The sequence below is a fragment of the Littorina saxatilis genome, linkage group LG15 (assembly GCF_037325665.1).
Source record: "Littorina saxatilis isolate snail1 linkage group LG15, US_GU_Lsax_2.0, whole genome shotgun sequence".
Lineage (NCBI taxonomy): Eukaryota > Metazoa > Mollusca > Gastropoda > Littorinimorpha > Littorinidae > Littorina > Littorina saxatilis.
In genome coordinates this window covers 47,411,375-47,436,864 of record NC_090259.1, presented here as the reverse complement: position 1 = coordinate 47,436,864, position 25,490 = coordinate 47,411,375, and the positions used below count along the sequence as shown (strand labels likewise).

The 25,490-nt window shown below is 43.2% G+C and overlaps 2 protein-coding genes across 2 annotated transcripts in view; both read left to right on the top strand.

Annotated features, from left to right (window-relative positions):
- The window catches only part of LOC138949527 (DNA (cytosine-5)-methyltransferase 1-like), a 350,084-nt gene that overhangs the window by 160,551 nt on the left and 164,043 nt on the right, over window positions 1-25,490 (top strand). The gene's annotated exons all lie outside the window — the stretch shown is intronic.
- Window positions 1-25,490, top strand: part of LOC138948347 (multiple epidermal growth factor-like domains protein 10) — a gene marked incomplete at its 5' end in the record, with an annotated part of 269,682 nt that overhangs the window by 118,162 nt on the left and 126,030 nt on the right. The window contains 2 exon segments of the mRNA XM_070319878.1: window positions 7,945-8,061; window positions 18,116-18,250. Of these exon segments, the coding sequence (XP_070175979.1) occupies window positions 7,945-8,061; window positions 18,116-18,250 (252 nt within the window).

The following is a 25,490-nucleotide window of genomic DNA, read 5'->3' as shown; positions in this document are numbered from 1 at the left end:
AGACATTGACACCGTCACTCACGGCCACTGATCAGAGCAGACCACTAGACATTGACACCGTCACTCACGGCCACTGATCAGAGCAGACCACTAGACATTGTCACCGTCACTCACGGCCACTGATCAGAGCAGACCACTAGACATTGACACCGTCACTCACGGCCACTGATCAGAGCAGACCACTAGACATTGTCACCGTCACTCACGGCCACTGATCAGAGCAGACCACTAGACATTGTCACCGTCACTCACGGCCACTGATCAGAGCAGACCACTAGACATTGTCACCGTCACTCACGGCCACTGATCAGAGCAGACCACTAGACATTGACACCGTCACTCACGGCCACTGATCAGAGCAGACCACTAGACATTGTCACCGTCACTCACGGCCACTGATCAGAGCAGACCACTAGACATTGTCACCGTCACTCACGGCCACTGATCAGAGCAGACCACTAGACATTGTCACCGTCACTCACGGCCACTGATCAGAGCAGACCACTAGACATTGTCACCGTCACTCACGGCCACTGATCAGAGCAGACCACTAGACATTGTCACCGTCACTCACGGCCACTGATCAGAGCAGACCACTAGACGTTGACACCATTCCACATTTCCCGGTTCTCCATGACTACAACGCTATGACCGTGCAGTCCTGCTGTTCCTGTCACTGCCATCCAGAATCATCACAGGAGAAGACCAATGTGTCGCACCATACAGGAAACTCATAAACCAAAGATATTAGTTCAACGCAATCACACGATTGGTAGAAGTATGATTCAGCCTTCTGTAGCTCAGGGAATTTGAACCCCACTCGTCTTCCGTTTGGGAAATTATTCCTGATTGTTTTGACTGCACAGGCTGGTAAGGGTACCCTGATGCTTCTGCCAAGAAACCCAACACGCTTGTGCGCTAGCGTGTTGGGTTTCTTGGCAGAAGCATCAGGGTAGATGTGCCAGAAAGTATAGTAATCACACAGTGCTTCATGCACAGTACAAATCAGCATGAATAGGAAAACCTGCTCTACATCACATCACATAGACACAGGATGTCTTGTGATTCTATCCACTCTTTCCAACCAAACACTTGCACGTTTTCTCTGGTTCGAATGTCTGAACAGCTCAAACTAAGCTGCTGTTTTATTCTTTCTTGCTTTGCAGGAAATACAGGTACTTCGCTTACTTTGCTGATTTGTACGGTGCATGAAGCACTGTGTGATTACTATACTTTCTGGCACATCTTCCCTTGTTTCGGATAGACTGGGAATCGAGATGAGGATGATGGTGTATGTATGTGTATATTTGTGTGTGTACGTATTTATTTGTATGTACACTCTTCAAAAAAAGTTAAGGATCGTTTGAAAAAACGGATCTAATTATAAGAAAAATTTCAAAAAATTAAACATCGACATGATTAAAAGATTAATGTGTTTGAATTAACAAATGAACAATGAGTCTTGACCTAGAATTTTGTTTGGCAGGCAGAGTTATTTCCCTTTGTGGGACTTCTCAAAAGCTTCTGCATTTTGGAAGAAAAGAGGTGTTTTTTATAGCCCCATGAAATTTGCGGAACGCATGCCAGGGCAAAAGGTTGTGATGCACGTGCTACAACAGGGTCCTGGCTCTGAACATCGCTCACCAGTTTGTGTTTAAAGGTTGACACGCTGACACAATTATGCACAGTAGCAACATGCCCCCACGAAGAAAACTGAGCGATTTGGATAGAGGAAGGGCAATAGGATGGCTACAAGTCGGTTTTGCTGCCAGGCAAGTGGCCCAGAGGCTTGCAGTGGCTCCCTCTGTTATCATCAGACTAAAACAGAGATTCCACGCAACTGGAAGAGTGCAGGAGCGACACGTTCTGGTCGGCCCAGAGTCACCACACAAAGAGAGGATCGCTTCATTCAGAGGCAGGCCATGCAACAAAGAATGGCTACGGCAAACAACATTAGGCAACGCCTACAAGCTACCACCAACACTGTTGTTAGTGGTCAGACGATCCGAAACCGCTTACACAACTTTGGCTTGCGTGCAAGGCGTCCAGTCCGAGGAACAACCCTGACTGCTAATCACCGAGCAGCTCGCCGAGCCTGGTGCACTCAACATGTGAGGTGGCAACGTCAGCAGTGGGCTCAGGTGTTGTTTACAGATGAGTCCCGCTTTTGCTTGGAACCTGCTGATGGTCGCATCCCAGTGTGGAGGCGTCGCGGAGAGCGCTTCGCAGAAGGCGCTGTTCTGGAACGACAGCGTTTTGGCGGAGGCTCTGTGATGGTCTGGGGAGGGATCAGCACACATCCAAGGACACCTCTGTACCATGTAGTGGGCAACTTGACCGGTGTCCGCTACCAGAATGAGATCCTGCAACCCCTGGTCGTTCCAGCCCTCCAAGCGATCGGCCCTCGTGCGATTCTTCAGGATGACAACGCACCTCCCCATCGCTCTGCAGCTGTAAACACCTTCATCCAGCAGGCCAGGGTCAACAGGATGCTGTGGCCAGCCAACAGCCCGGACCTGAACCCCATAGAGCACATGTGGGACGAGCTTTGTGGTCGGGTACAGCAACATCACCCTCCTCCTGCCAATCTGGGTCAACTGCTGCAATGGCTCCAGCAGGAGTGGAATGAAGTTCCCAAAACATTCATATGCAACCTGATCCACTCCATGCGCCAACGATGTGTTGAATGCCTGGCACACAACGGAGGGCACACGCGTTATTGACACTGAGTGGACTGGGTGGCCGAGTGGTAACGCACTTGCGCTCGGAAGCGAGAGGTTGCGAGTTCGACCCTGGGTCAGGGCGTTAGCAATTTTCTCCCCCCTTTCCTAACCTTGGTGGTGGGTTCAAGTACTAGTCTTTCGGATGAGACGAAAAATCGAGGTCCCTTCGTGTACACTACATTGGGGTGTGCACGTTAAAGATCCCACGATTGACAAAAGGGTCTTTCCTGGCAAAATTGAATAGGCATAGATAAAAATGTCCACCAAAATACCCGTGTGACTTTGAATAATACGCCGTGAAAAGTAGGATATGCGCCGAAATGGCTGCGATCTGCTGGCCGATGTGAATGCGTGATGTATTGTGTAAACAAATTCCATCTCACACGGCATAAATAAATCCCTGCGCCTTGAATATGTGCGCGATATAAATTGCATTAAATCCCTGCGCTTAGAACTGTACCCACGGAATACGCGCGATATAAGCCTCATATTGATTGATTGATTGATTGATTCACATTGTTGTGAATTCCATTTTCGAGGGTTGTCACGTTTGACACACTCTAGCTAAATTGTCGCTGCCGCGTTCGATCTTTGCTTTGTTTGTCATTACTCCTTGATTGTTCAATTATATCATTTAAAAAAAAATGATAGAATTCGGTCTTGTCTGTTTTGTGTGGCGTGCTTGTAAAAAAGTGATCCTTAACTTTTTTTGAAGAGTATGTATGCTTCGCCCGGAATATAATTTATCTTTAAAATATTTGCTTTGTGATTCGTAACTAAAATAACCATGGTATTGTGTTGCTTAGTAATTGATGCATGAATTGGCGTCTCGCAGAATGACACGCCCCTGAGGAAGGCCTAAGAACAGGTAGACAATTTGGGCTGTCACTTGACATTCTTTGATTTGGCTTTTCTTTACCTTGATTTTGTTATAATTATTATATAGGATATTAGATGAGATTTATGTATGTCACACATTTTTTGCTTATGGTGACACGAGGATCAAGCAGTTTAGGTCGTGTTACAATAGCATCCTATCCTGCCAAAAATGATCAATGCATATAATTCATTCTATAATCAAGCAAGCAAATCTGCAGAATCAGGCACACGTGTGTGCACACCATCATTTCCGAAAATACCGCCAAACATGGCGGACAAAAATAGGAATACACAGGCTGTTCGAGCAACATAGATTTTTCTATTTACTGATAAGATAACTGCTTATAATTGTGTGTTATCTTTCTTGTACTTCTGTGTCAATAAAAGATATGATCCTGTGATTATCTCCCGTGGGAAAAAAAGAGTGGCATTTGCGTTTCAATCGTCCCACGTTTCCTATCTGTAATACGATCACTCTCTTTCTTTGCGAGTTGATTTCATCAAAGAACTTTTTCGCTTCAAGTAAAGAAAACATTATTTGGTCTCCTGAAATACAAAAGAAGCTCATTATTCGTATTCTCTGTATTTTTGACTCACCTGAGTAATTGGTGAGTATTGGGATTCATATGTGTGCGGTGGTATGGCCGGCCGGCCGTGGACAGAAAACTTAACGTTGAAGTTATCTCAGAAGTTTTTAAGGCTAGACCTCTGAACTGTGCACACTTTTAGGGTTTGATAATCTTACGAAGTGACCCCAGTTTGGTTGACCCTCCTCCAATTTGGGGGTCACAGCGCGGTCGTGTTCGTTCCATAAAAACTTTACGTTGAGGTCATCTCAGATTTTTTTAAGCTAGAGCTTTGATACTATGCACACTTTTAGGGTTTGATAATCGACCGACTTGACGTAAGTTTGATTGACCCTCGTCATGTTTTGGGCTCACAGGGGGTCATGTTCGATTCATGATAACTTAACATTGATGTTATCTCATGCGTTTTTGAAGCTAGAGCTTTAAAACTTTGCACACTTGAAGGGTTTGATAATCTACCGACGTGACCCTAGTTTGGTTGACCCCAGTAACATTTTGGGGTCACAGTGGGGTCATGTTTGCAAAAGTTTTACATTGAGGTTTCCTCATTTATTTTGGGAGCAAAAGCCTCCACATTTCACGAAATTGTAGTTTTTTTTATTTTATTTTTTTATTTTTTACATTTAGTCAAGTTTTACTAAATGTTTTAACGTAGAGGGGAGAATCCAGACGAGGGTCGTGGTGTATGTGCGTGTGTGTGTGTCTGTGTGTGTGTGTGTAGAGCGATTCAGACCAAACTACTGGACCGATCTTTATGAAAGTTGACAGGATAGTTTCTGGGTATGATATCCCCAGACGTTTGTTTCATTTTTTTGATAAATGTCTTTGGTGACGTCATATCCGGCTTTTCGTAAAAGTTGAGGCGGCACTGTCACGCTCTCATTTTTCAACCAAATTGGTTGAAATTTTGGTCAAATAATCTTCGACAAAGCCCGGACTTCGCTATTGCATTTCAGCTTGGTGGCTTAAAAATTAATTAATGACTTTGGTCATTAAAAATCTGAAAATTGTAAAAACAAATTTTTATAAAACGATCCAAATTTACGTTCATCTTATTCTCCATCATTTGCTGATTCCAAAAACATATAAATATGTTATATTTGGAATAAAAACAAGCTCTGAAAATTAAAAATATAAAAATTATTATCAAAATTATATGCAACCTGATCCACTTCATGCGCCAACGATGTGTTGAATGCCTGGCACACAACGGAGGGCACACGCGTTATTGACACTGAGTGGACTGGGTGGCCGAGTGGTAACGCACTTGCGCTCGGAAGCGAGAGGTTGCAAGTTCGACCCTGGGTCAGGGCGTTAGCAATTTTCTCCCCCCTTTCCTAACCTAGGTGGTGGGTTCAAGTGCTAGTCAGAAGTCTTTCGGATGAGACGAAAAACCGAGGTCCCTTCGTGTACACTACATTTGGGTGTGCACGTTAAAGATCCCACGATTGACCAAAGGGTCTTTCCTGGCAAAATTGTATAGGCATAGATAAAAAAAATGTCCACCAAAATACCCGAGTGACTTGGAATAATAGGCCGTGAAAAGTAGGATATGCGCCGAAATGGCTGCGAGCTGCTGGCCGATGTGAATGCGTGATGTATTGTGTAAAAATATTCAATCTCACACGGCATAAATAAATCCCTGCGCCTTGAATATGTGCGCGATATAAATTGCATAAAATTAAAAATAAAAATTAAAATAAATCCCTGCGCTTAGAACTGTACCCACGGAATACGCGCGATATAAGCCTCATATTGATTGATTGATTGAGTGAGTGACAGTGACCAGCGCATGATCCTCGCGTTCTTGTACGACGACGACGTAATGTACTGAAGTGGTCTGTGATCTGTCTCCAGGTGAAATTCCTGCCCCCAAAGGTATCTCTGGAACTTGGTCAGTGTCCAGACGATGGCTAAGCACTCTCTCTCGATTGTACTGTAGCTTGTCTCTCGTGGGAGTAGTTTCCTGCTGGCAAACGCTGTTGGATGCTGCATTCCGTCATGTACCTGCAACAAGACTCCTCCGATGCCTGTGCCAATGGCATCCGTCCTCAATGCAAACGGTTTGCTGAGATCCGGCAGCTTCAGGACAGGTCCTCTGGAAAGAAATTTCCTGATCTGCTCGAAAGCCAGTGCACATACGTCTGTCCAAGTGACGGGCCCTTTCTGGCGGCCTGCCAAGAGGTTGGTCATCGGTGCTGTCAATGTTGAGTAGGATGGAACGAACTTCTTGTAATATCCGATCATTCCCAGCAACGATCTCACTTGTTTCTTTGTCGCTGGTGCGGTGATCTTCAAGATTGACTCAACGTTTTCTCTGATGGGTCTCAGTTCTCCCTTTCCGATCGTGTGTCCCAAAAACTCCAGTTTCCTGAATCCAGCATACACTTTACTTGGCTTGGCTGTAAACCCGCCTGCGCATAGGGTCTGGAGAGTCTCACGTATAGCTGTCACGTGTTGGCGCCAGGTAACGCTGGCGATGAGAATGTCATCAAAGAAATTGATGGTGCTCGTGCCGAGCAGCTCTCTCATGGCTCTCGCAAATGTCGCTGGGGCTGAGACTAGTCCAAAGGGTACCCAGCAAAACTGCATGAGTCCTTGTGGTGTCTGAAATGCCGTCTTTGGTCTGTCTTTCTTTTCAATGAAGATCTGGTAGTAGCCTTTGGCCAAGTCGAGTTTGGTGAAATACTCTGCACCTGCCAACAAGAAGTATGGTATGAGGCCGTCCGTATACAGAATACTTGTTGAGGTTTTCTAGGATGTCATTGAAGCTATAGCTTGTCTGATTGATCCTTGTCAACCATTAGGGTCATGGTCCGAAATAAAACAAAAATGTCTCTGATGTTATTAAAAATAGAGCTTTAAAACATTTTTGGGTTTCTGTCGATTCATTCACCAAGTCTCATCAAATGTCGAGGTCATGGCGGGGTCGTTTTCAAACATTTGTAAAGCTAGAGCTTTAAAACGTCATACCTTTTCATGGTTTGATGGCCTTCAGACTTGATCTGTCAAACGGTCTGTTTGACCCTCGTCAACTTTTAAGGTCACAATGGGATAAGGTTTGGCCGGGAGATAGCTCAGTCGGTAGAGGCGCTGGCTTTTAAACCAGGTGTCACTATTGGTGTGAGTTCGACACCCCCGCGTTCGTCAAGGGATTTATTTCCCAGAGTAAAGTTTGTGCAGACTCTCCTCGGTGACTGAACTCCCCGATGTGCACGCATGCGCACGATAAAGTTCCCGAGGTCACAGCGAAAGACTCAGGCCTTAGAAAACACCCATACACGCATGCAGAAAAAGGGTAGCGCGATTCCCCAAGGACAATAGGAAATACCTAATACCAAATACCACAATTTTATTTTTAAAATTATTTTCTTGAAAGTTTTAAGCTAGATATTTGAAACTGCATACACCTTTTAGTGTTTGATAATCTCTAGACATGACACAAGTGCGCCTGAGCCGGGTCAATTTTCAAGGTCAAAGTGGGGTTGACAGGTAGGAGATTATCAGTTTCTTTGAAAATTAATGAAGCCAGAGCAGCAGTTAATTTTCTTCTGATTCATATTAAGACTGTCGACGGTGAGTCGTATACAAATATTTGCTCTTCTCATTTCTATTTCTTAGCCCAGTTTCTAACGTGTCCGTCATTTCAAACATGCTCTTGTTTAGCGTATGTTTAGTGACATATATACGTCTTTCTCGTGCATATGACTAAACTTTTATTCCTGCTACTGGAGAGTGTAATAATCGGTTTGCAGAGCTTCAAGTTGGAGACGCGTGTGCCGACACTCTGGACTGCCCGGCCGGATCCACGTGCAAGTCGGCTCCTGGCGGCACCAAATGTCTCTGTTCAGGCAATTCGAGTGGCTTATGTGGTAAGACTTTGAGTCTGTCTGTCAGTTTCTCTCTCTCTTTCTCTCTTTTTTGCCGTGTGTGTCTATCTCTACCTCTATTTCTTTCTCTCCATATTTTATTTCATTTTACATATGTATAATGTACAATACTTAAAATAGTCGTGAACGTGTCACGTTTCAATATATCACATAAGGTGAGTATGAACGGTTAGTTACTTCTAACTAACTAACCACACGGCTAGGTTCGTCTGGGGTGCGGTCGCGTAGTGTTTAGTCAAACCGTTCGCTTTCGGCCAATGGGATAGCTGGTATATTCGGTCTGCTACGAAATTGTTCGCCAAAACGCATCAAAAAGCCATTTCGCTTTCGAACTCGTTAATCTAACCCAGCCTATCGTGTTCATCACGATCCGTTCCTACGGGAACACCGAGGGACAGGGGCCAAATCGGCGGGGTTTGGTAGAAGATACGTCCACACGGCGCAAAAGCCCACGCGTATTATAATATATACTGTTCAAAAAAAGAAACGCATAGCTTGTAATATTTGGTTAATTTAGTTATATGGCTACAAGGATATCCACCAAACTGCAGAAAATGTTTATCTGGTCGTCGACCTTTCGTCCATTGCCACAAGTGAGCTCTGCACGTGACGCATGCGTTATCAGTGGCTACAATGTCAAAATTGCTCATTTGGCATGACTACTCGTCATGCTTCAGTGTAATCTCGTGAAACTCGGGGAATATTGAGCTCTCACCATGTCACAAAAGCACGAAAGGTCGTTGAAGATGAATCGCACCCCCTGCATGATCAGTTTGCACTCATGCCATCTAGGCGTAGATACAGAGCTGCAAAGTGTAGAACCTCTCGCATGCGGAAGTCGTTTATTCCATCCGCCATCTCAGTTCTTAATGATACCACTTAGTGCATGCATGTGAAACTGAAAAATGTACAATGGTGTTTTCCTCAGAGCTAGCTAGGAATCGAATGCATTGTACTCTAATGTTGTCATGTTATTGTTGTGTTTTTTATCTTCATGTTTTAAAATTATCTCCACAACTTATAAAGTATACTTTTACACTAGAATTATGTTTAAACAAATTAAGTATGTATGTTTAATATTATTCTTATGAAGTTTTTTTACAACTATTTAGAATAGAACAGGATGGATGTTTTGAATGTCAATCACTGGGAGCAGTCAGAAGAGTAAGAATTTTGTTTTGTTCTCACTATCATTTGCTTATGAAGATCATGATGTTGTTCTATTGCTTAGTCAGTCCTAGAAATAATGTCCTAGACCTGTCTTACCTTGCTGTTATCAGTATTTTTGCCCTCTTTCATTACGATGCTATGGTATTTCTGTGGGTCTCCACATGTGTTTGTTTATAAGGCGGAAGTGACCTCCCCTTGTACACAATAGGCCCTCAGAGGAAGCCTACGGACAGACTAGAATAGAACATGCACATAACACAGAATGTCTGCACAGCACACACACACACACAGCAATACAGCACACCGTCTTGTACCTCCTTCTGCCCTGCCGAAGTCGGGGTATCCTTTTTAATCCACCGAACAATTAATATCCACAGCCATGTGTGTCTCCTGCCTCCGAACACACACGCTACAGAGCTCGACTCGATGTGCGCAGTTTCGTATAAAAATTATTTTCCAAATTTCCCCACTATGTTTTATAAAATAATCATATTATGAAAGCACATACATTCTTATCTTAGTTGTTATGTATTCATTGTTAGTAAACATCGGCATTATTCATGTTTTACTTTAAACGCAATCATTGTTATTTATAGATCACAGGCACCTGATGTAAGTAGGTCACACACGTGTAAATGTTGTGCCCAGTCCTTGTTTTTGTTTCTGTTATTATTTTGGTTAGCAGGTCTAGTTGAGCACGTATTAAGTATCATGTGCCCACTGCTGGTCATTGTGCATTTTAGTTGATGGACTGATGATGTCATTTGTGTGGAGTCGACGCGCGTGCGAGGATATGTATGTGTGGGAGGGGGGGGGGCGCGGGAGATGGAAGCTTGCTGTATGTTATGTAATGTATATATTGTGTGTGATACGTGGAAATGTGATACTATTTATTTGCATGTATGATACAGGTACAAATGTGATAATTGTAGGCTTATACTAGTGATTACTGTGTGTGATACATGAAATGTGATATGAATGCTGTTTTTATATGTTATACTCTTACTTTCTCCCAAGCGCAAGACAAATTCTTCTATGAAAATTGAAGCCAATAAAATTTGAGTTGAGTTGAGTTGAGTTGAGTTGTCTTCCAAAACCCATAAAAGCGGATTGTTCGCCACAAAGAAATCAGACGACAATTCAGCGACGAAAGATGGCCCGATTGAGCAGAGAAGACCGCCAAATTGCATTGGGTCGTTTACAAGCAGGCCAAAGTCAAAGTGCAATCGCCAGGCACTTCCACGTGTCCCAGAGCACCATCAGTAGACTGTGGGTCAGGTTTCAAGCCACTGGCTCCGTTGCTGACTTGCCACGAGCGGGAAGACCAAGGGCGACAACTGCTGCTCACGACCGCTTCATACGGCTCCGCCACCTCCAGAATCGTTTCCTGTCGGCCTCATCTTCTGTCCAGGCTCTCCCCGGGCCACACCGATTATCGGACCAGACCGTGCGGAACCGCCTGCATGAAGCTGGTTTGAGAGCTCGCAGACCTCACAGAGGAGCTGTCCTCACCCGCCGCCATCGCCAGAACCGAGTGCAGTGGGGCAACCAGCACCTTCGCTGGACCGTCCGGAATCACTGGAGACACGTGTGGTTCAGCGACGAGTCCTACTTCCTGCTCCAGCGACATGATGGTCGGAGGAGGGTCTACCGGAGAGTAAACGAACGTTACGCGCCCAACTGTGTGGATGAGGCACCCGTTCATGGTGGTGGAGGCGTCATGGTGTGGGGGGCGATCAATACCGCTGGAAGGAGCACCCTGGTGCACGTCCAAGGGCGCATAACTGCCCAGCGATACGTGGAGGAAATTCTGCGCCCACACGCCCTTCCTCTTCTGGCTGACCAGGATGCCATATTCCAGCAGGACAACGCTCGCCCGCACACAGCACGACTCACCACCCAGTTCCTCACCGACCACCATGTCCAGGTGCTTCCCTGGCCATCCATGTCGCCAGACATGAACCCGATAGAACACCTCTGGGATGAATTGGACAGACGTGTGCGCAGGCGAGAAGAAGCGCCGGCAAATCACCGCGATCTATTGCAGGCACTTCAGGAGGAGTGGGACACCATCCCACAGCAAGATATCCGGCATCTGATCCAGTCCATGCCCAGAAGGTGCCGGGCAGTTGTTGCTGCTCAAGGCAGTCACACCCCCTACTGACTTGACAGCCTCGGCACCCAATCGTATTGATTGACTGATTGGTTTGAAGATGCAAATGAACTGTGTGTGCATTCAACTGTGTCCATACCAAATTTCAAACAAATAATCTAAATATTGGATTTTCTGTTAATTTTTTCGAAAAATAAAATAAATTTGGCAAGTAGCAACTATGCGTTTCTTTTTTTGAACAGTATAGATGTTTTTGGAATCAGAAAATGATGGAGAATAAGATGAACGTAAATTTGGATCGTTTTATAAAAAGGTTTTTTTTTTTTACAATTTTCAGATTTTTAATGACCAAAGTCATTAATTAATTTGTAAGCCACCAAGCTGAAATGCAATACCGAATTCAGGGCTTTGTCAAAGATTACTTGACCAAAATTTCAACCAATTTAGTTGAAAAATGAGAGCGTGACAGTGCCGCCTCAACTTTCACGAAAAGCCGGATATGACGTCATCAGACATTTATCAAAAAAATTGAAAAAAATGTCTGGGGATATCATACCCAGGAACTCTCATGTCAAATTGTATAAAGATCGGTCCGGTAGTTTTGTCTGAATCGCTCTACACACACACAGACACACACACACACACACACACACACACACACACACACACACGTACATACACCACGACCCTCGTCTCGATTCCCCCCCTCTACGTTAAAACATTTAGTCAAAACTTGACTAAATGTAATGACATTACACCCTAAGAAATCAAATAGTATGGTCATAACATCCAGACAGAAACACCAGAGAGCACCCCTTATTCTTAACCTTAAGCTGAACACTGATCCCATAGAGCAGGTTAAATCACACAAGGTATTAGGAATCGTAGTTGACCAGGAGCTTCGGTGGAATGTACATATCAATAATATTTGCAAAACGCTCTCCAAAAATCTGTATCTTTTATCCAGATTAAAACCCTTTGTAGAAGCGGAATGTCTAAAAATGTTTTTTGTGGCACACTGCCAATCTTTTATCAATTATGCTTCTACTGTATCGTGCGGTGCGAGCGAAAATCTGCTTAAAAAATTAAGTTCCCTGCACAGAAGAGGGGCAAAGGTAATTGTTACTAACCCGTATCTGTCAACGTCAGAAAAGCTTAAAGCTGCTAGTTTACTTTCACTGCAGGAGCAGTTTGACTATAACATTGCAGTGTTAATGTACAAGGCACTCCATGGGCTAGCACCACCATACTTGAATGCATTCATAACCGTGGCTCCTGAGAGATACGAATCAGATAAATATCTACTACCAAGGACCCGTGTAGATCTCTATAAAACTAGTTTTGCCTTTGCTGGGCCGTCAAGGTGGAACTCTCTTCCTTCGAATGTTAAAACTAGCAAATCTGTATATATTTTTAAATCTTCTTTAAAAAAACCCATCTAAACTGTTCTCTGTAAGTACACACCCGCGGTGACATAATTATGTGAATCTTACAGTTCTGTCTAATGTATACTATATTAATAATATTATATAATTATATTCACGTCATATTACATATTCATAGCATATAGTATTCATATTGCTTTACTTCGTATATTAGATTTTGTGTTTCGTGTGGCCGTGGTGCTTATGCTTATTTACTGTACATCGACATGTTATGCCTATATGAATTCATTATATTATGTTGTTTATATGCGTGAGGATGTGTTAGTGTGAATGTAAAGGGCACGTTGTAAGATTAGCCCCTTGGCTTAAAATGTTTGCCGCAAGGCCACCTCAATTGGAACAATGTTCGCTGGCAGAACGTGCTTTTCAGCGATGAAAGCCGTTTCTGCATTGACCATGCCGACGGGCGTGTTCGGGTATGGAGAAGAAGTGGTTACTGCTATGCTGACAACTGTGTCGTGGAGAACAACGCCTGGGGTGGGCCCAGCCTCATGTTGTAGGGTGCCATCGGCCACAACCAGGTACTAGGTCCCGTCATCTTCCAAGGCCTGGGTCCTGGACCCGGCAACGGCGTAACAGCGCAGCGCTCTATGGACCCTCATGTGCTGCCCTGTTTTCAAGCCCATGGAAACTGGGTTTTCCAGCACGACAACGCGCGCCCCCACACCGCCAGGGCCACTCAGGATCTCCTGCACCGCTCAGGCATCCAGGTGATGCCTTGGCCAGCGTTATCTCCTGACATGAACCCTATTGAGCAATTTTGGGACTTGCTCCAGACACAGCTCAACAGGGTGGTCCCAAGGCCCACAACTGTCGCTGATCTTGATCGGGCCGTCCGGCAGGCCTGGACCAACATTCCCAGGCAAGCCAGCAACACGTTGGTCCGCTCAATGCACCGCCGATGCCAGGCCGTCATCGATGCTAATGGGGGCCACACACGCTATTGACTGTTCTGTTAAAGATACTGAACTTGTCAAATCCAGGTGCACGTAGCCCCTAGGGCCTTTAGTCATACCTCAGGCGTCTATCCCTTTGAATAAATACCAAGTTTCATTGACTTCCATCCAAGGAGTCAAGAACTGCAATTTTTTTACGAATTAATTTCTTACTCGGACCAGCCGGGTCTTGGCCTATTTTTGGATCTAAATTTAGATCTCATAGATCACCACATCATGCACAAAAAGACACGTCACTAGCAAACTATGATTTGTGGATGAAGGTTGTTTCTTGATGACAGGCAGAAGAAATAAATGCTCTTGCAAGTACTTTCACTTTGGAGTGTAGATGTCATCTGTCCCTGTCGAGTCCCTTATTAGGAAGGATTGTTGTTTGTCTTGATGGCATTAACCGGAGGAAATAAAAGCAGCAAAGCAAAATTAGTATTTTCTTTGTCATGTCTCTCCCTCTTTCTCTGTGCATGCGTGCGTCTGTGTGTGTGGTATGTGTGTGTGTGTGTCTCACAGTATGCATGTGCGGGTCACAGTGTGTGTGCGTGTGCGGTTTTTTTTTTGGTTGGCAATGAGTGCGTGTGTGTGTCATTGGTAATTTCAAGGCAAGAGAGCCTTCTTATGCGAATACCCCAGTGACTGAGTCAGCCACTACATGTATTTGCTTTGTGTTCGTGACTAAGCTAAATTTGATTTAAACCAAGAGCATAAAGATGACTGAATGCTAGTCATGAAAAATGATCGTTGCTAAGTACTGCGTTTTGTTTTTCTCTATCATTTCAACTACGCAATTTACGGTAGGGTAATCAACACATCACTAGACTGTTTTCTTTACTCCCAATTAACTGACAGCATTTTCCCAAACAGATGACACATTGATTATGATAGTAGTTGCCAGATTATTGTACACTGTAAAACTAAAAGAGGCAATGTGCCAAGAGGTAGATACATGTTTTAAACGTAGAACTAGACTCGGGTTCGGCTAAGGCAGATTTGAGACAGGAACAGGAGAGAAATGTAGATTTACATACTTGCCTTCAAGACAAAAGCGTACAGCAAGCAAAGCATATAGAGACAGAGACAGGCAAACCATCTTTGATACAGATACAATACATGAATGCAAACAAATCTAGATCCAGACGCTTACATTTCATTTCACCCCACGTCTGCTGCATGGACAGTAGGAACAGGTCCCGATGTTGCTGGTTTTTGTAGTTTTTACTTGCATGGTTCCATAGATTCCAACTCCTCGCCAAGATTCAGGTTGATGAAATATTTCGGTTCCGAATCGGCAAGTTTTGGTGCTGAACTGACCGCCATTTGTAAAGTGGGTGTACTGAAGTGCGCTCAGGGGCTGGAAGTTCCTTGCGATCCGTTCGGAATAGACTAGATCATGCTGTATTTCAAACGGATGGGCCGAGACGGGTGCTGTCAAGCTTGTGAGACGTACGGTTCGCATGCTACACGGTCTGTTTGTGGTCAGTTTCGGGCGGTCCGTCTCAAACGTACTGGCGAATCTGATCGTGTATCTTGGCATCAAAGCAGACGACGCTTACGTCACGAATCTGTGCGTACACCACGTAATAACTAGGTTAATTTATGCACTCGCGTGAACAAGAAACTGTCGAACTTCACAGATGTCGTCGTTGGGTAGTTTTGGGTTTGCTTTACTACCATAGGAGGATTTTTGAACTGTAAATGCACTCAGCTGCAACAAAAACGCAAAACGAAGGCTGTGAGCTGCACTGTGCCTTTAAGCGCTAATAACGCATCGTCTCCGCAACCTTACTGTGTTATGGACCATAAGTCAGTGTTCTACTCTACCAAAAATTGGACATTAATAATAAAATTTGAATTTGTGTAAGATTTTTTTATTAGGCAATACATGACACTAGACATTGTTTTTCGCGTTTCTTTTGGACGTCAGTATATATATAATAAATTACACTCTGGTGTGGTGCATATATGATTGTATAATGTAATGCCTGCATTATAGTGTGGTATAGACGTGATGCTATGCATTGTGGTGTGGTACAGATGTAATGCCTTGCATTGTGGTGTGGTACAGATGTAATGCCTCGCATTGTGGTGTGGTACAGATGTAATGCCTTGCATTGTGGTGTGGTACAGATGTAATGCCTTGCATTGTGGTGTGGTACAGATGTAATGCCTTGCATTGTGGTGTGGTACAGATGTAATGCCTTGCATTGTGGTGTGGTACAGATGTAATGCCTTGCATTGTAGTGTGGTATAGATGTGATGCCTTGCATTGTGGTGTGGTATAGATGTGATGCCTTGCATTGTGGTGTGGTACAGATGTGATGCCTTGCATTGTGCTGTGGTACAGATCTAATGCCTTGCATTGTGCTGTGGTACAGATCTAATGCCTTGCATTGTGCTGTGGTACAGATGTGATTGCCTTGCATTGTGGTGTGGTACAGATGTAGTGCCTTGCACTGTGGTGCTGTACAGTCCCCGGCGAAAGAAACGCAACTCATTGGCGCCCGCTGTTGCGAGTGATTTTTCGTCATTTTCAAATTGTCGTAAAATATGAACCAGTTAAGATAAATCAAAAAGAAAAACAGATTCGTAGAGGATAATTTACTGGCTGTACGGCAAGCAGCGTACGGTTACTTTAAAGCAGTACATGCATCATTGCATGCCCGTGGTGTTTAAAGCTTGGCGCCAAACACGCGTAATTGAGGGTTGATGCTACTCCATTGCCATGTCCTGTTTTTGATTCCACAGTTTATCAAATTTCTAACAGATTAGGATGTCTGCCTGATGTTCCGTTCATTATATTTTCCTGAAATGACCTCTTTTGACGTTTTCCTGGTTTTTACATTTAAAGAAATAGCTCCGAGGTAACTGTTATGAGAGCCCTGATGCTGCTGTCCGAGAGTAAACGAATGTGGTGTGGTACAGATGTACTGCCTTGCATTGTGATTGGTATAGATGCCTTGTATTGTGATTGGTATAGATGTGATGCCTTGCAATGTGGTGTGGTACAGATGTGATGCCTTGCATTGTGATTGGTATAGATGTGATGCCTTGCAATGTGGTGTGGTACAGATGTGATGCCTTGCATTGTGAATTGTATAGATGTGATGCCTTGCAATATGGTGTGGTACAGATGTGATGCCTTGCATTGTGATTGGTATAGATGTGATGCCTTGCATTGTGAATTGTATAGATGTGATGCCTTGCAATATGGTGTGGTACAGATGTGATGCCTTGCATTGTGGTGTGTTACAGATGTGATGACTTGCATTATGGTGTGGTGTAGATGTGATGCCTTGCATTGTGGTGTGGTACATATTTGATGCCTTGCATTGTGGTGTGGTACAGATGTAATGCCTTGCATTGTGATTGGTATAGATGTGATGCCTTGCAATGTGGTGTGGTACAGATGTGATGCCTTGCATTGTGATTGGTATAGATGTGATGCCTTGCAATGTGGTGTGGTACAGATGTGATGCCTTGCATTGTGGTGTGGTACAGATGTGATGCCTTGCATTGTGATTGGTATAGATGTGATGCCTTGCAATGTGGTGTGGTACAGATGTGATGCCTTGTATTGTGGTGTGGTACAGATGTGATGCCTTGCATTGTGATTGGTATAGATGTGATGCCTTGCAATGTGGTGTGGTACAGATGTGATGCCTTGCATTGTGAATTGTATAGATGTGATGCCTTGTAATATGGTGTGGTACAGATGTGATGCCTTGCATTGTGGTGTGTTACAGATGTGATGACTTGCATTATGGTGTGGTATAGATGTGATGCCTTGCATTGTGGTGTGGTACATATTTGATGCCTTGCATTGTGGTGTGGTACAGATGTAATGCCTTGCATTGTGATTGGTATAGATGTCATGCCTTGCAATGTGGTGTGGTACAGATGTAATGCATTGTATTGTGATTGGTATAGATGTGATGCATTGCAATGTGGTGTGGTACAGATGTGATGCCTTGCATTGTGGTGTGGTACATATTTGACGCCTTGCATTGTGGTGTGGTACAGATGTAATGCCTTGCATTGTGATTGGTATAGATGTGATGCCTTGCAATGTGGTGTGGTACAGATGTGATGCCTTGCATTGTGATTGGTATAGATGTGATGCATTGCAATGTGGTGTGGTACAGATGTTATGCCTTACATTGTGATTGGTATAGATGTGATGCCTTGCAATGTGGTGTGGTACAGATGTGATGCCTTGCGATGTGGTGTGGTATAGATGTGATGCCTTGCAATGTGGTGTGGTACAGATGTGATGCCTTGCATTGTGGTGTGGTATAGATGTGATGCCTTGCATTGTGGTGTGGTATAGATGTGATGCCTTGCATTGTGGTGTGGTACAGATTCACAGGTGGGGTTTGCGGGAGGAATTTGCGCCGCAGGAGCAACCAAGTGCCTGGGTCTCAATCTCGTCTGTACCGACGGGGAGTGTATTTGTAAACCTGGATACACCGTGTTCAGCGCAGACCTCAGTTGTAGTAAGTGTACTGTCGACCAAGGCAAGAAAAGATAACTATTTCTCTGCCACAAACATAGCCAAGACATTTAGTTAGTGAATCTTGTTGAGATTGACGTGTCTAAATGGTAAATCTCAGTATTCATCCGTCTGACCGTCCATGGTCAAAACTCATAACGTTGAGGTCAAAACTCATAACGTTGAGGTCAAAACTCATAACGTTGAGGTCAAAACTCATAACGTTGAGGTCAAAACTCATACATTTGAGGTCAAAACTCATAACGTTGAGGTCAAAACTCATAACGTTGAGGTCAAAACTCATAACGTTGAGGTCAAAACTCATAACGTTGAGGTCAAAACTCATAACGTTGAGGTCAAAACTCATAACGTTGAGGTCAAAACTCATAATGTTGATGTTATTGCGGATGCTTTTCAAGCTAGACGTTTGATATTTGTATGGTTTGATGATCTCCTAACGTGACCCAAGTCTGGTTCACCCGCGTCAATATTTTAGATCACGGGTGGGTCATGTTTGAATCATAAAAAAATGAACGCTGAGTTTATCTTAAAGTGCATCTAAACCCCATTTTTCAGCCCAAAACCCTTATTACCAATGCAAACATACACCCAGATGCATTCCATTCCCACCCCTTCAAAGGCCCGAAGATGCGAGGAGCAGACGCAGCGAGTGGGAAAAGTCCGTAAAAGCTCGCACCTGCCAGCCTTCAGCTGAAACAAGACGATGATGCTAAAAATAGAAACGTCGGCAGATGACGTAGAGATGGGAGTGGGAACGGGAGCAGCGCCCTCTAAATGGATCTAGATCTAACTTTCTGCAAACACGAGTCAGCATGAGTAGATCGTTTCTGCGTCGTTTACGGTTGCAATACTATCCATGCAAACATGCCGGGAATAAGTCAGCTTACTCACGGGTTCCCTCAAGTCTTTCACAGAAGGAAATCTTGGATTGACTTTGTGGAAACAGTTTATTCACAATGTAAGATCCATGTAAATCTTTCATTTTACCTAGTTATTTATGTTCAAAATGTACTTTCCAAAATGTGTTTCTTTCCAGCATTATGTTGATCTTGTTTCACACAAAGTGTAAAACAATGAATCTATTATTCACTTCTGGACTTCAGTGTGGAGAGATCCGAGGATAACAAAATAATATTTACTGGTTTGTATATATATAATATATTATATGCATCATACCATGTCAAACACATCACAATATAGACGCGTGATCGACAAGAAGAGGAAATACTATGTGTGCACTTGTATGTTTTATCTTTTAATTTAATGGGTTTTTTTTAATGGACCAACTTTCAACTTTGTGAGAAGAAAAAGTTTTACGACATGAAAAACAAGGATTGCTTTAAACCTGCAAATTAAAAAAAAATCTTCCGTCACCTTCTTCTTCAGGTGTGTGAATGGATGGGTGTACGGGGTACATTTGTCATATGTGGAACAGACCTAGAAGTATCTGCCAACACATCACGATGATGTGACAAGCACATGCTTGGTAAAGAAAGATAGGTGTGTCACTTAACCTTAATCTTCCAAACCAATAACATGCTAAGTGAAAAAATACATACCTGCGACTGTTCAGCTTCTCCATAATTTTTGTAGACTCTGTGCAGCAGTTGCATTCCTCCACTTTCTGCATCTCCACGCAGTTGCCACATTCAGTGATTCACACCTGAAAGTATCACAAACAAACTTTACTTGCCGTCTCCATCCGACTGAGTGTTGCGAATGCACAGACGTGGGAAGTATTCTTAGATTTCATTGGAAAGAAACAATAAGATTAGTTATAAAAATGTAACTTGCCACTTTTATGGTCAGTGACCCCCCCACTCAAAATGTAAACACACGGGACTTCCAAATTCGCCTTCGTGCCGATCTAAGTGAGTTTGCTTCTGTAAAATGTTCATTTTGGAGGCTTAGTTCACGAACACAAACACCCACACAAAAGGTAGCCTATATAAACGCAGCTTCAGATCAGATCTAAATCTAGAAGCTTGACACATTTGGTCATATTTTCCTTTCCTTGGTTGCTTGTACCCAAAAGAAACCTCTACTTCGTAACTCCCCATTCTGTATTCCCAAGGCGATTAATGATGCCGTTGTTGTTAGCTACATGATTTTCCTCCAAGTTCCCCCCATGTTCTCGCGCTGGAGGCTCGAACATATATGGTACAACACGATTGTGGTTCACCACGTTTTGTGCGCCACGACTGTCGTCCATTGTGCTCTCTTCCCATGTCTACGTCACAGGCACTTGCAGGCGCGTCGGGAGTTCTCGGGTTTTCTCGGCAAAGTCCGGATGAGCAAATTTAGTACGCATGCCAGTTGGCGAACGGCTGAGCGCAGAGCGGTTAAAGTGCAGAAAAATGTCGTAACTGGAACCCCTCTATACACACTCAGGGGCGGATCAGTTGCTTTGTAAGGGGGGGGTGCACTTTGAATCGAAAGTGAATGTGATGGGCGCGAAGCGCTCGAATTTGCTAGGGGGGTCCAGGGGCATGCCCCCCCCCCCCCCCCCCCGGAAAAATGTTTGGCCCAAAGAAGCAAAATGGTGCCATCTGGTGCCATTTGAACTTAGAAATGGTAATAGAATCAGCTTTCCAATTATTTTATTTTTTTGCACCTGCACCCTGTGCACCCCCCCCCCTCGTCCGCCCCTGACACTCAAACCTGTCAGGGTTTTAGACACACTTTAAATGTTTTTGAAGCTAGAGCTTTGAAACTTTGCAAACGTCTAGAGTGTGTACATCTCCCGACTTGACCCTTGTCAAGTTTTAGGGTCATCGGGGGTCTTGTTCGATTCATGCACACTTAAAATCGACGTTATCTCAGGTGTTTGTGACGCTAGAGCTTAAAAACTGAACAATTTAAGGGTTTGATAATCTGCCGACATGACCATAGTTTGCTTGACCCATGTCAACGTTTGGGGTCACGGCGGACTCATGTTCATAAAAACTTGAAGTTGAGGTTTTCTCATATATTTTCAAAGCAAAAGCCTCCACATTTCACACGATTGTAAATGTTGATCATCAACCGACATGACCCAAATTTGACTTGTTTTTGTCAACTTTCAGAGTCACAACATGAACATATTTGCTGAAAAACATTTTCTTCACTGAAAATATCCCCTGAGCTATCAAAAAAATAAGTCTTGATCTCATCAAGCTAATAGGCCTACTTTTATTGTTTTAACTGGTAACAGCTTTTTGCTGGGATCTTTTAGTCTTAGCTAGACTATTGGTGATGACATCATGTTATGATGTCATAGTATCAGAAAAAAGGGCAGGCAAGCGTCTGAGTACACATATTTTGTCTTAGCCAGCCAAACATTCTTTTGGTCAAGAAAAAGACAACAATGTATTTTAAACTTAGAGGGTGTTTATAGTCCAGGCATCTTAGCCACTTTAGTGAAGGGAACGTTGAAGTGACAATGACTAGGTTTAAAATGTCCCTTATCAGAAAGTTCAACCTCAGTCCTTTGATGTTTATTAAACACATTTTCATATAAAGTTGGCGCTTCATATGGAAAAGTGGCTTTGAAATTGACCCTAATCCTTCTTTGGGCTCTGTAAATGTCGTTTGGGGCTATGGTTGTAAAACGGTATCTACTGGTCACCCCAATGTATAAACTGAAAACTCTTTCTGCACCAGAACACGCAGAAAGGATTGTATCTGCCTGATGTCTGATGCTTTTCAAAATCCCCAACCACTAACACCTTCAAAACGGACATTAACTGACACTGTTGTTTTTCCCTATATAATCCTTACTATTTTTCCGAGACGTCGTCCTGTTGTGTATTTAGCTTGCCACAACCTCATACATGGTCCTAAAAGTTAAAGTTGAAGAAAATACTAAAGATAAATGAACAAGCTGACGCAGTGTCATTCGCACCGTGAATCCCCCCATGGGAACATACTAAAGTCTGGTTCCAAATAGGCTCAATTTCCTTCTATTTCTTTGTATTTCTGCCTCGTAGGGGTAGGGGTGTTCAAACCAAAGGCACCTTTAAACCAAAATTCAAATCACACATCTTACAATACTAAGACACTCAGCAGTGAAAGGGTGTCTGCTGGTAAAAAATTCCAAACAATCCTAAAAGTACTTCACTACTAAACGTGCTTTTAAAAAGAGCCGTTATTTTTCCCTCTATAATCAGTATTGTGTTTTCTGCGAACATGTAGTCTATTTAGATGGTTGTCATGTGCACATGAGTTGCTAAAGCGTTTTCAGTTGGGCATATGTCGAAAAGCAAAGAATTAGCCCTTTGAAAACCATCAGAACTGTCACACAAAAATAACATTTACCTATCTCACCAACTGACCAAACATAGGGCTTTTCCTTATGTATTATGTATTGTCGTGTTTTTTGTAGCATACTTGTGAAAACAGCCACCACTGTTGTAAATGATACTTTAAAGAGCATTATTTCATTTTTACAGTTGAAGGACAACCTGGACTGCCGTATATTACAGCTGTTTTACAATCAGCCAAAATTTTCTTAACAAACGTATGAACAACTCCCATAGTGAAATTGAAGGAAAACAAAGTGAAAACCCCCCTGCCATAGAGGAGCTAAAGAATCAACAATAAACGACTGCATGGATAGCTTGATGCACGAATGCATTGCGGACATGTTTGTCTCCAAGCAAGAGAAAGTTCCAAAAAATCCCTTTTGTGCTTCTTATTATACAGTGACGTCAAAGACAGCCTTTTCTGCTGTTCATACATTCAGGGGTTATGGTTACACTAAACGACGTAGTTGTAGCCATATTGCCATCCAGATTTATTTTTTCCTTGCGAGCAGTCACAGGGTGTTTGTGCTGTCTGCCAACCGTCAGACGACCCCGCCCAAGTCTGTTAAGGGACCGTTTGACCGTTATAGAACGCGTCTTTTTGATTTTTTGGCACAGTTGGAAACGGTTGATTTTTATCCCTACCATTGTTTCCAAACATTATATAGGAATGTTTTGTGAACAACGGATAATAGCCGCTACTCGCATGTGTAGCAAAAGTGAGCGTACATACTCACCCTGGTCGTACAGCCGTTGTCCGTTGCCCGTCTTCATCTGTCTGTACAAATCATTTCCTTTGGATTTTTCTCGAACGCTATGAAGTGAAGAAACACCAAATGTTGCAAAATGTTGTATGACCCCAAGAGCTCAAAAAAGATACTTGAGAACCTTGACCTTACCTTAAGGTCAAGGTCACAGGGAGAATGAATGTGGTCTAAAAACTGCAAAATTTCACATTGTGCCAGTTTTCTGGAAAACAAATTAAAAACAGCGGGTATAAAGACGGGCAACGGACAACGGCTGGACGACCAGGGTGAGTATGTACGCTCACTTTTGCTACACATGCGAGTAGCGGCTATTATCCGTTGTTCACAAAACATTCCTATATAATGTTTGGAAACAATGGTAGGGATAAAAATCAACCGTTTCCAACTGTGCCAAAAAATCAAAAAGACGCGTTCTATAACGGTCAAACGGTCCCTTAACAGACTTGGGCGGGGTCGTCTGACGGTTGGCAGACAGCACAAACACCCTGTGACTGCTCGCAAGGAAAAAATAAATCTGGATGGCAGTATGGCTACAACTACGTCGTTTAGTGTAACCATAACCCCTGAATGTATGAACAGCAGAAAAGGCTGTCTTTGACGTCACTGTATAATAAGAAGCACAAAAGGGATTTTTTGGAACTTTCTCTTGCTTGGAGACAAACATGTCCGCAATGCATTCGTGCATCAAGCTATCCATGCAGTCGTTTATTGTTGATTCTTTAGCTCCTCTATGGCAGGGGGGTTTTCACTTTGTTTTCCTTCAATTTCACTATGGGAGTTGTTCTTAACATACGTTTGTTAAGAAAATTTTGGCTGACTCCAACTGTAAAAATGAAATAATGCTCTTTAAAGTATCATTTACAACAGTGGTGGCTGTTTTCACAAGTATGCTACAAAAAACACGACAATACATAATACATAAGGAAAAGCCCTATGTTTGGTCAGTTGGTGAGATAGGTAAATGTTATTTTTGTGTGACAGTTCTGATGGTTTTCAAAGGGCTAATTCTTTGCTTTTCGACATATGCCCAACTGAAAACGCTTTAGCAACTCATGTGCACATGACAACCATCTAAATAGACTACATGTTCGCAGAAAACACAATACTGATTATAGAGGGAAAAATAACGGCTCTTTTTAAAAGCACGTTTAGTAGTGAAGTACTTTTAGGATTGTTTGGAATTTTTTACCAGCAGACACCCTTTCACTGCTGAGTGTCTTAGTATTGTAAGATGTGTGATTTGAATTTTGGTTTAAAGGTGCCTTTGGTTTGAACACCCCTACCCCTACGAGGCAGAAATACAAAGAAATAGAAGGAAATTGAGCCTATTTGGAACCAGACTTTAGTATGTTCCCATGGGGGGATTCACGGTGCGAATGACACTGCGTCAGCTTGTTCATTTATCTTTAGTATTTTCTTCAACTTTAACTTTTAGGACCATGTATGAGGTTGTGGCAAGCTAAATACACAACAGGACGACGTCTCGGAAAAATAGTAAGGATTATATAGGGAAAAACAACAGTGTCAGTTAATGTCCGTTTTGAAGGTGTTAGTGGTTGGGGATTTTGAAAAGCATCAGACATCAGGCAGATACAATCCTTTCTGCGTGTTCTGGTGCAGAAAGAGTTTTCAGTTTATACATTGGGGTGACCAGTAGATACCGTTTTACAACCATAGCCCCAAACGACATTTACAGAGCCCAAAGAAGGATTAGGGTCAATTTCAAAGCCACTTTTCCATATGAAGCGCCAACTTTATATGAAAATGTGTTTAATAAACATCAAAGGACTGAGGTTGAACTTTCTGATAAGGGACATTTTAAACCTAGTCATTGTCACTTCAACGTTGTTCTCTAATATGCTTGGACTATTAGTATGAGGCTAGCGATGGTGGTGGGAAGGTGGTCGGGGGATGCAAGCAGACACCGTAGAGTACACGGAGACCAACCATATTTCTTTGCGTCTTTCTTTTTATAACTATAAGTCAGGAAAGTGAGACCAGTCGATCAGCGTGCAGGAAGGGTTACTCCCCGCCGCGGGGTGTACATTCACGCTCGCGTACTGAGTCTTAGGAATGAGCAGTGTCAGGCAAAACAAAATTAATAACGTTGGGGTTATCTCGGATGTTTGTGGAGCTTTGAAATGTACAAACTGTTGGGATTGGATGATCTTAC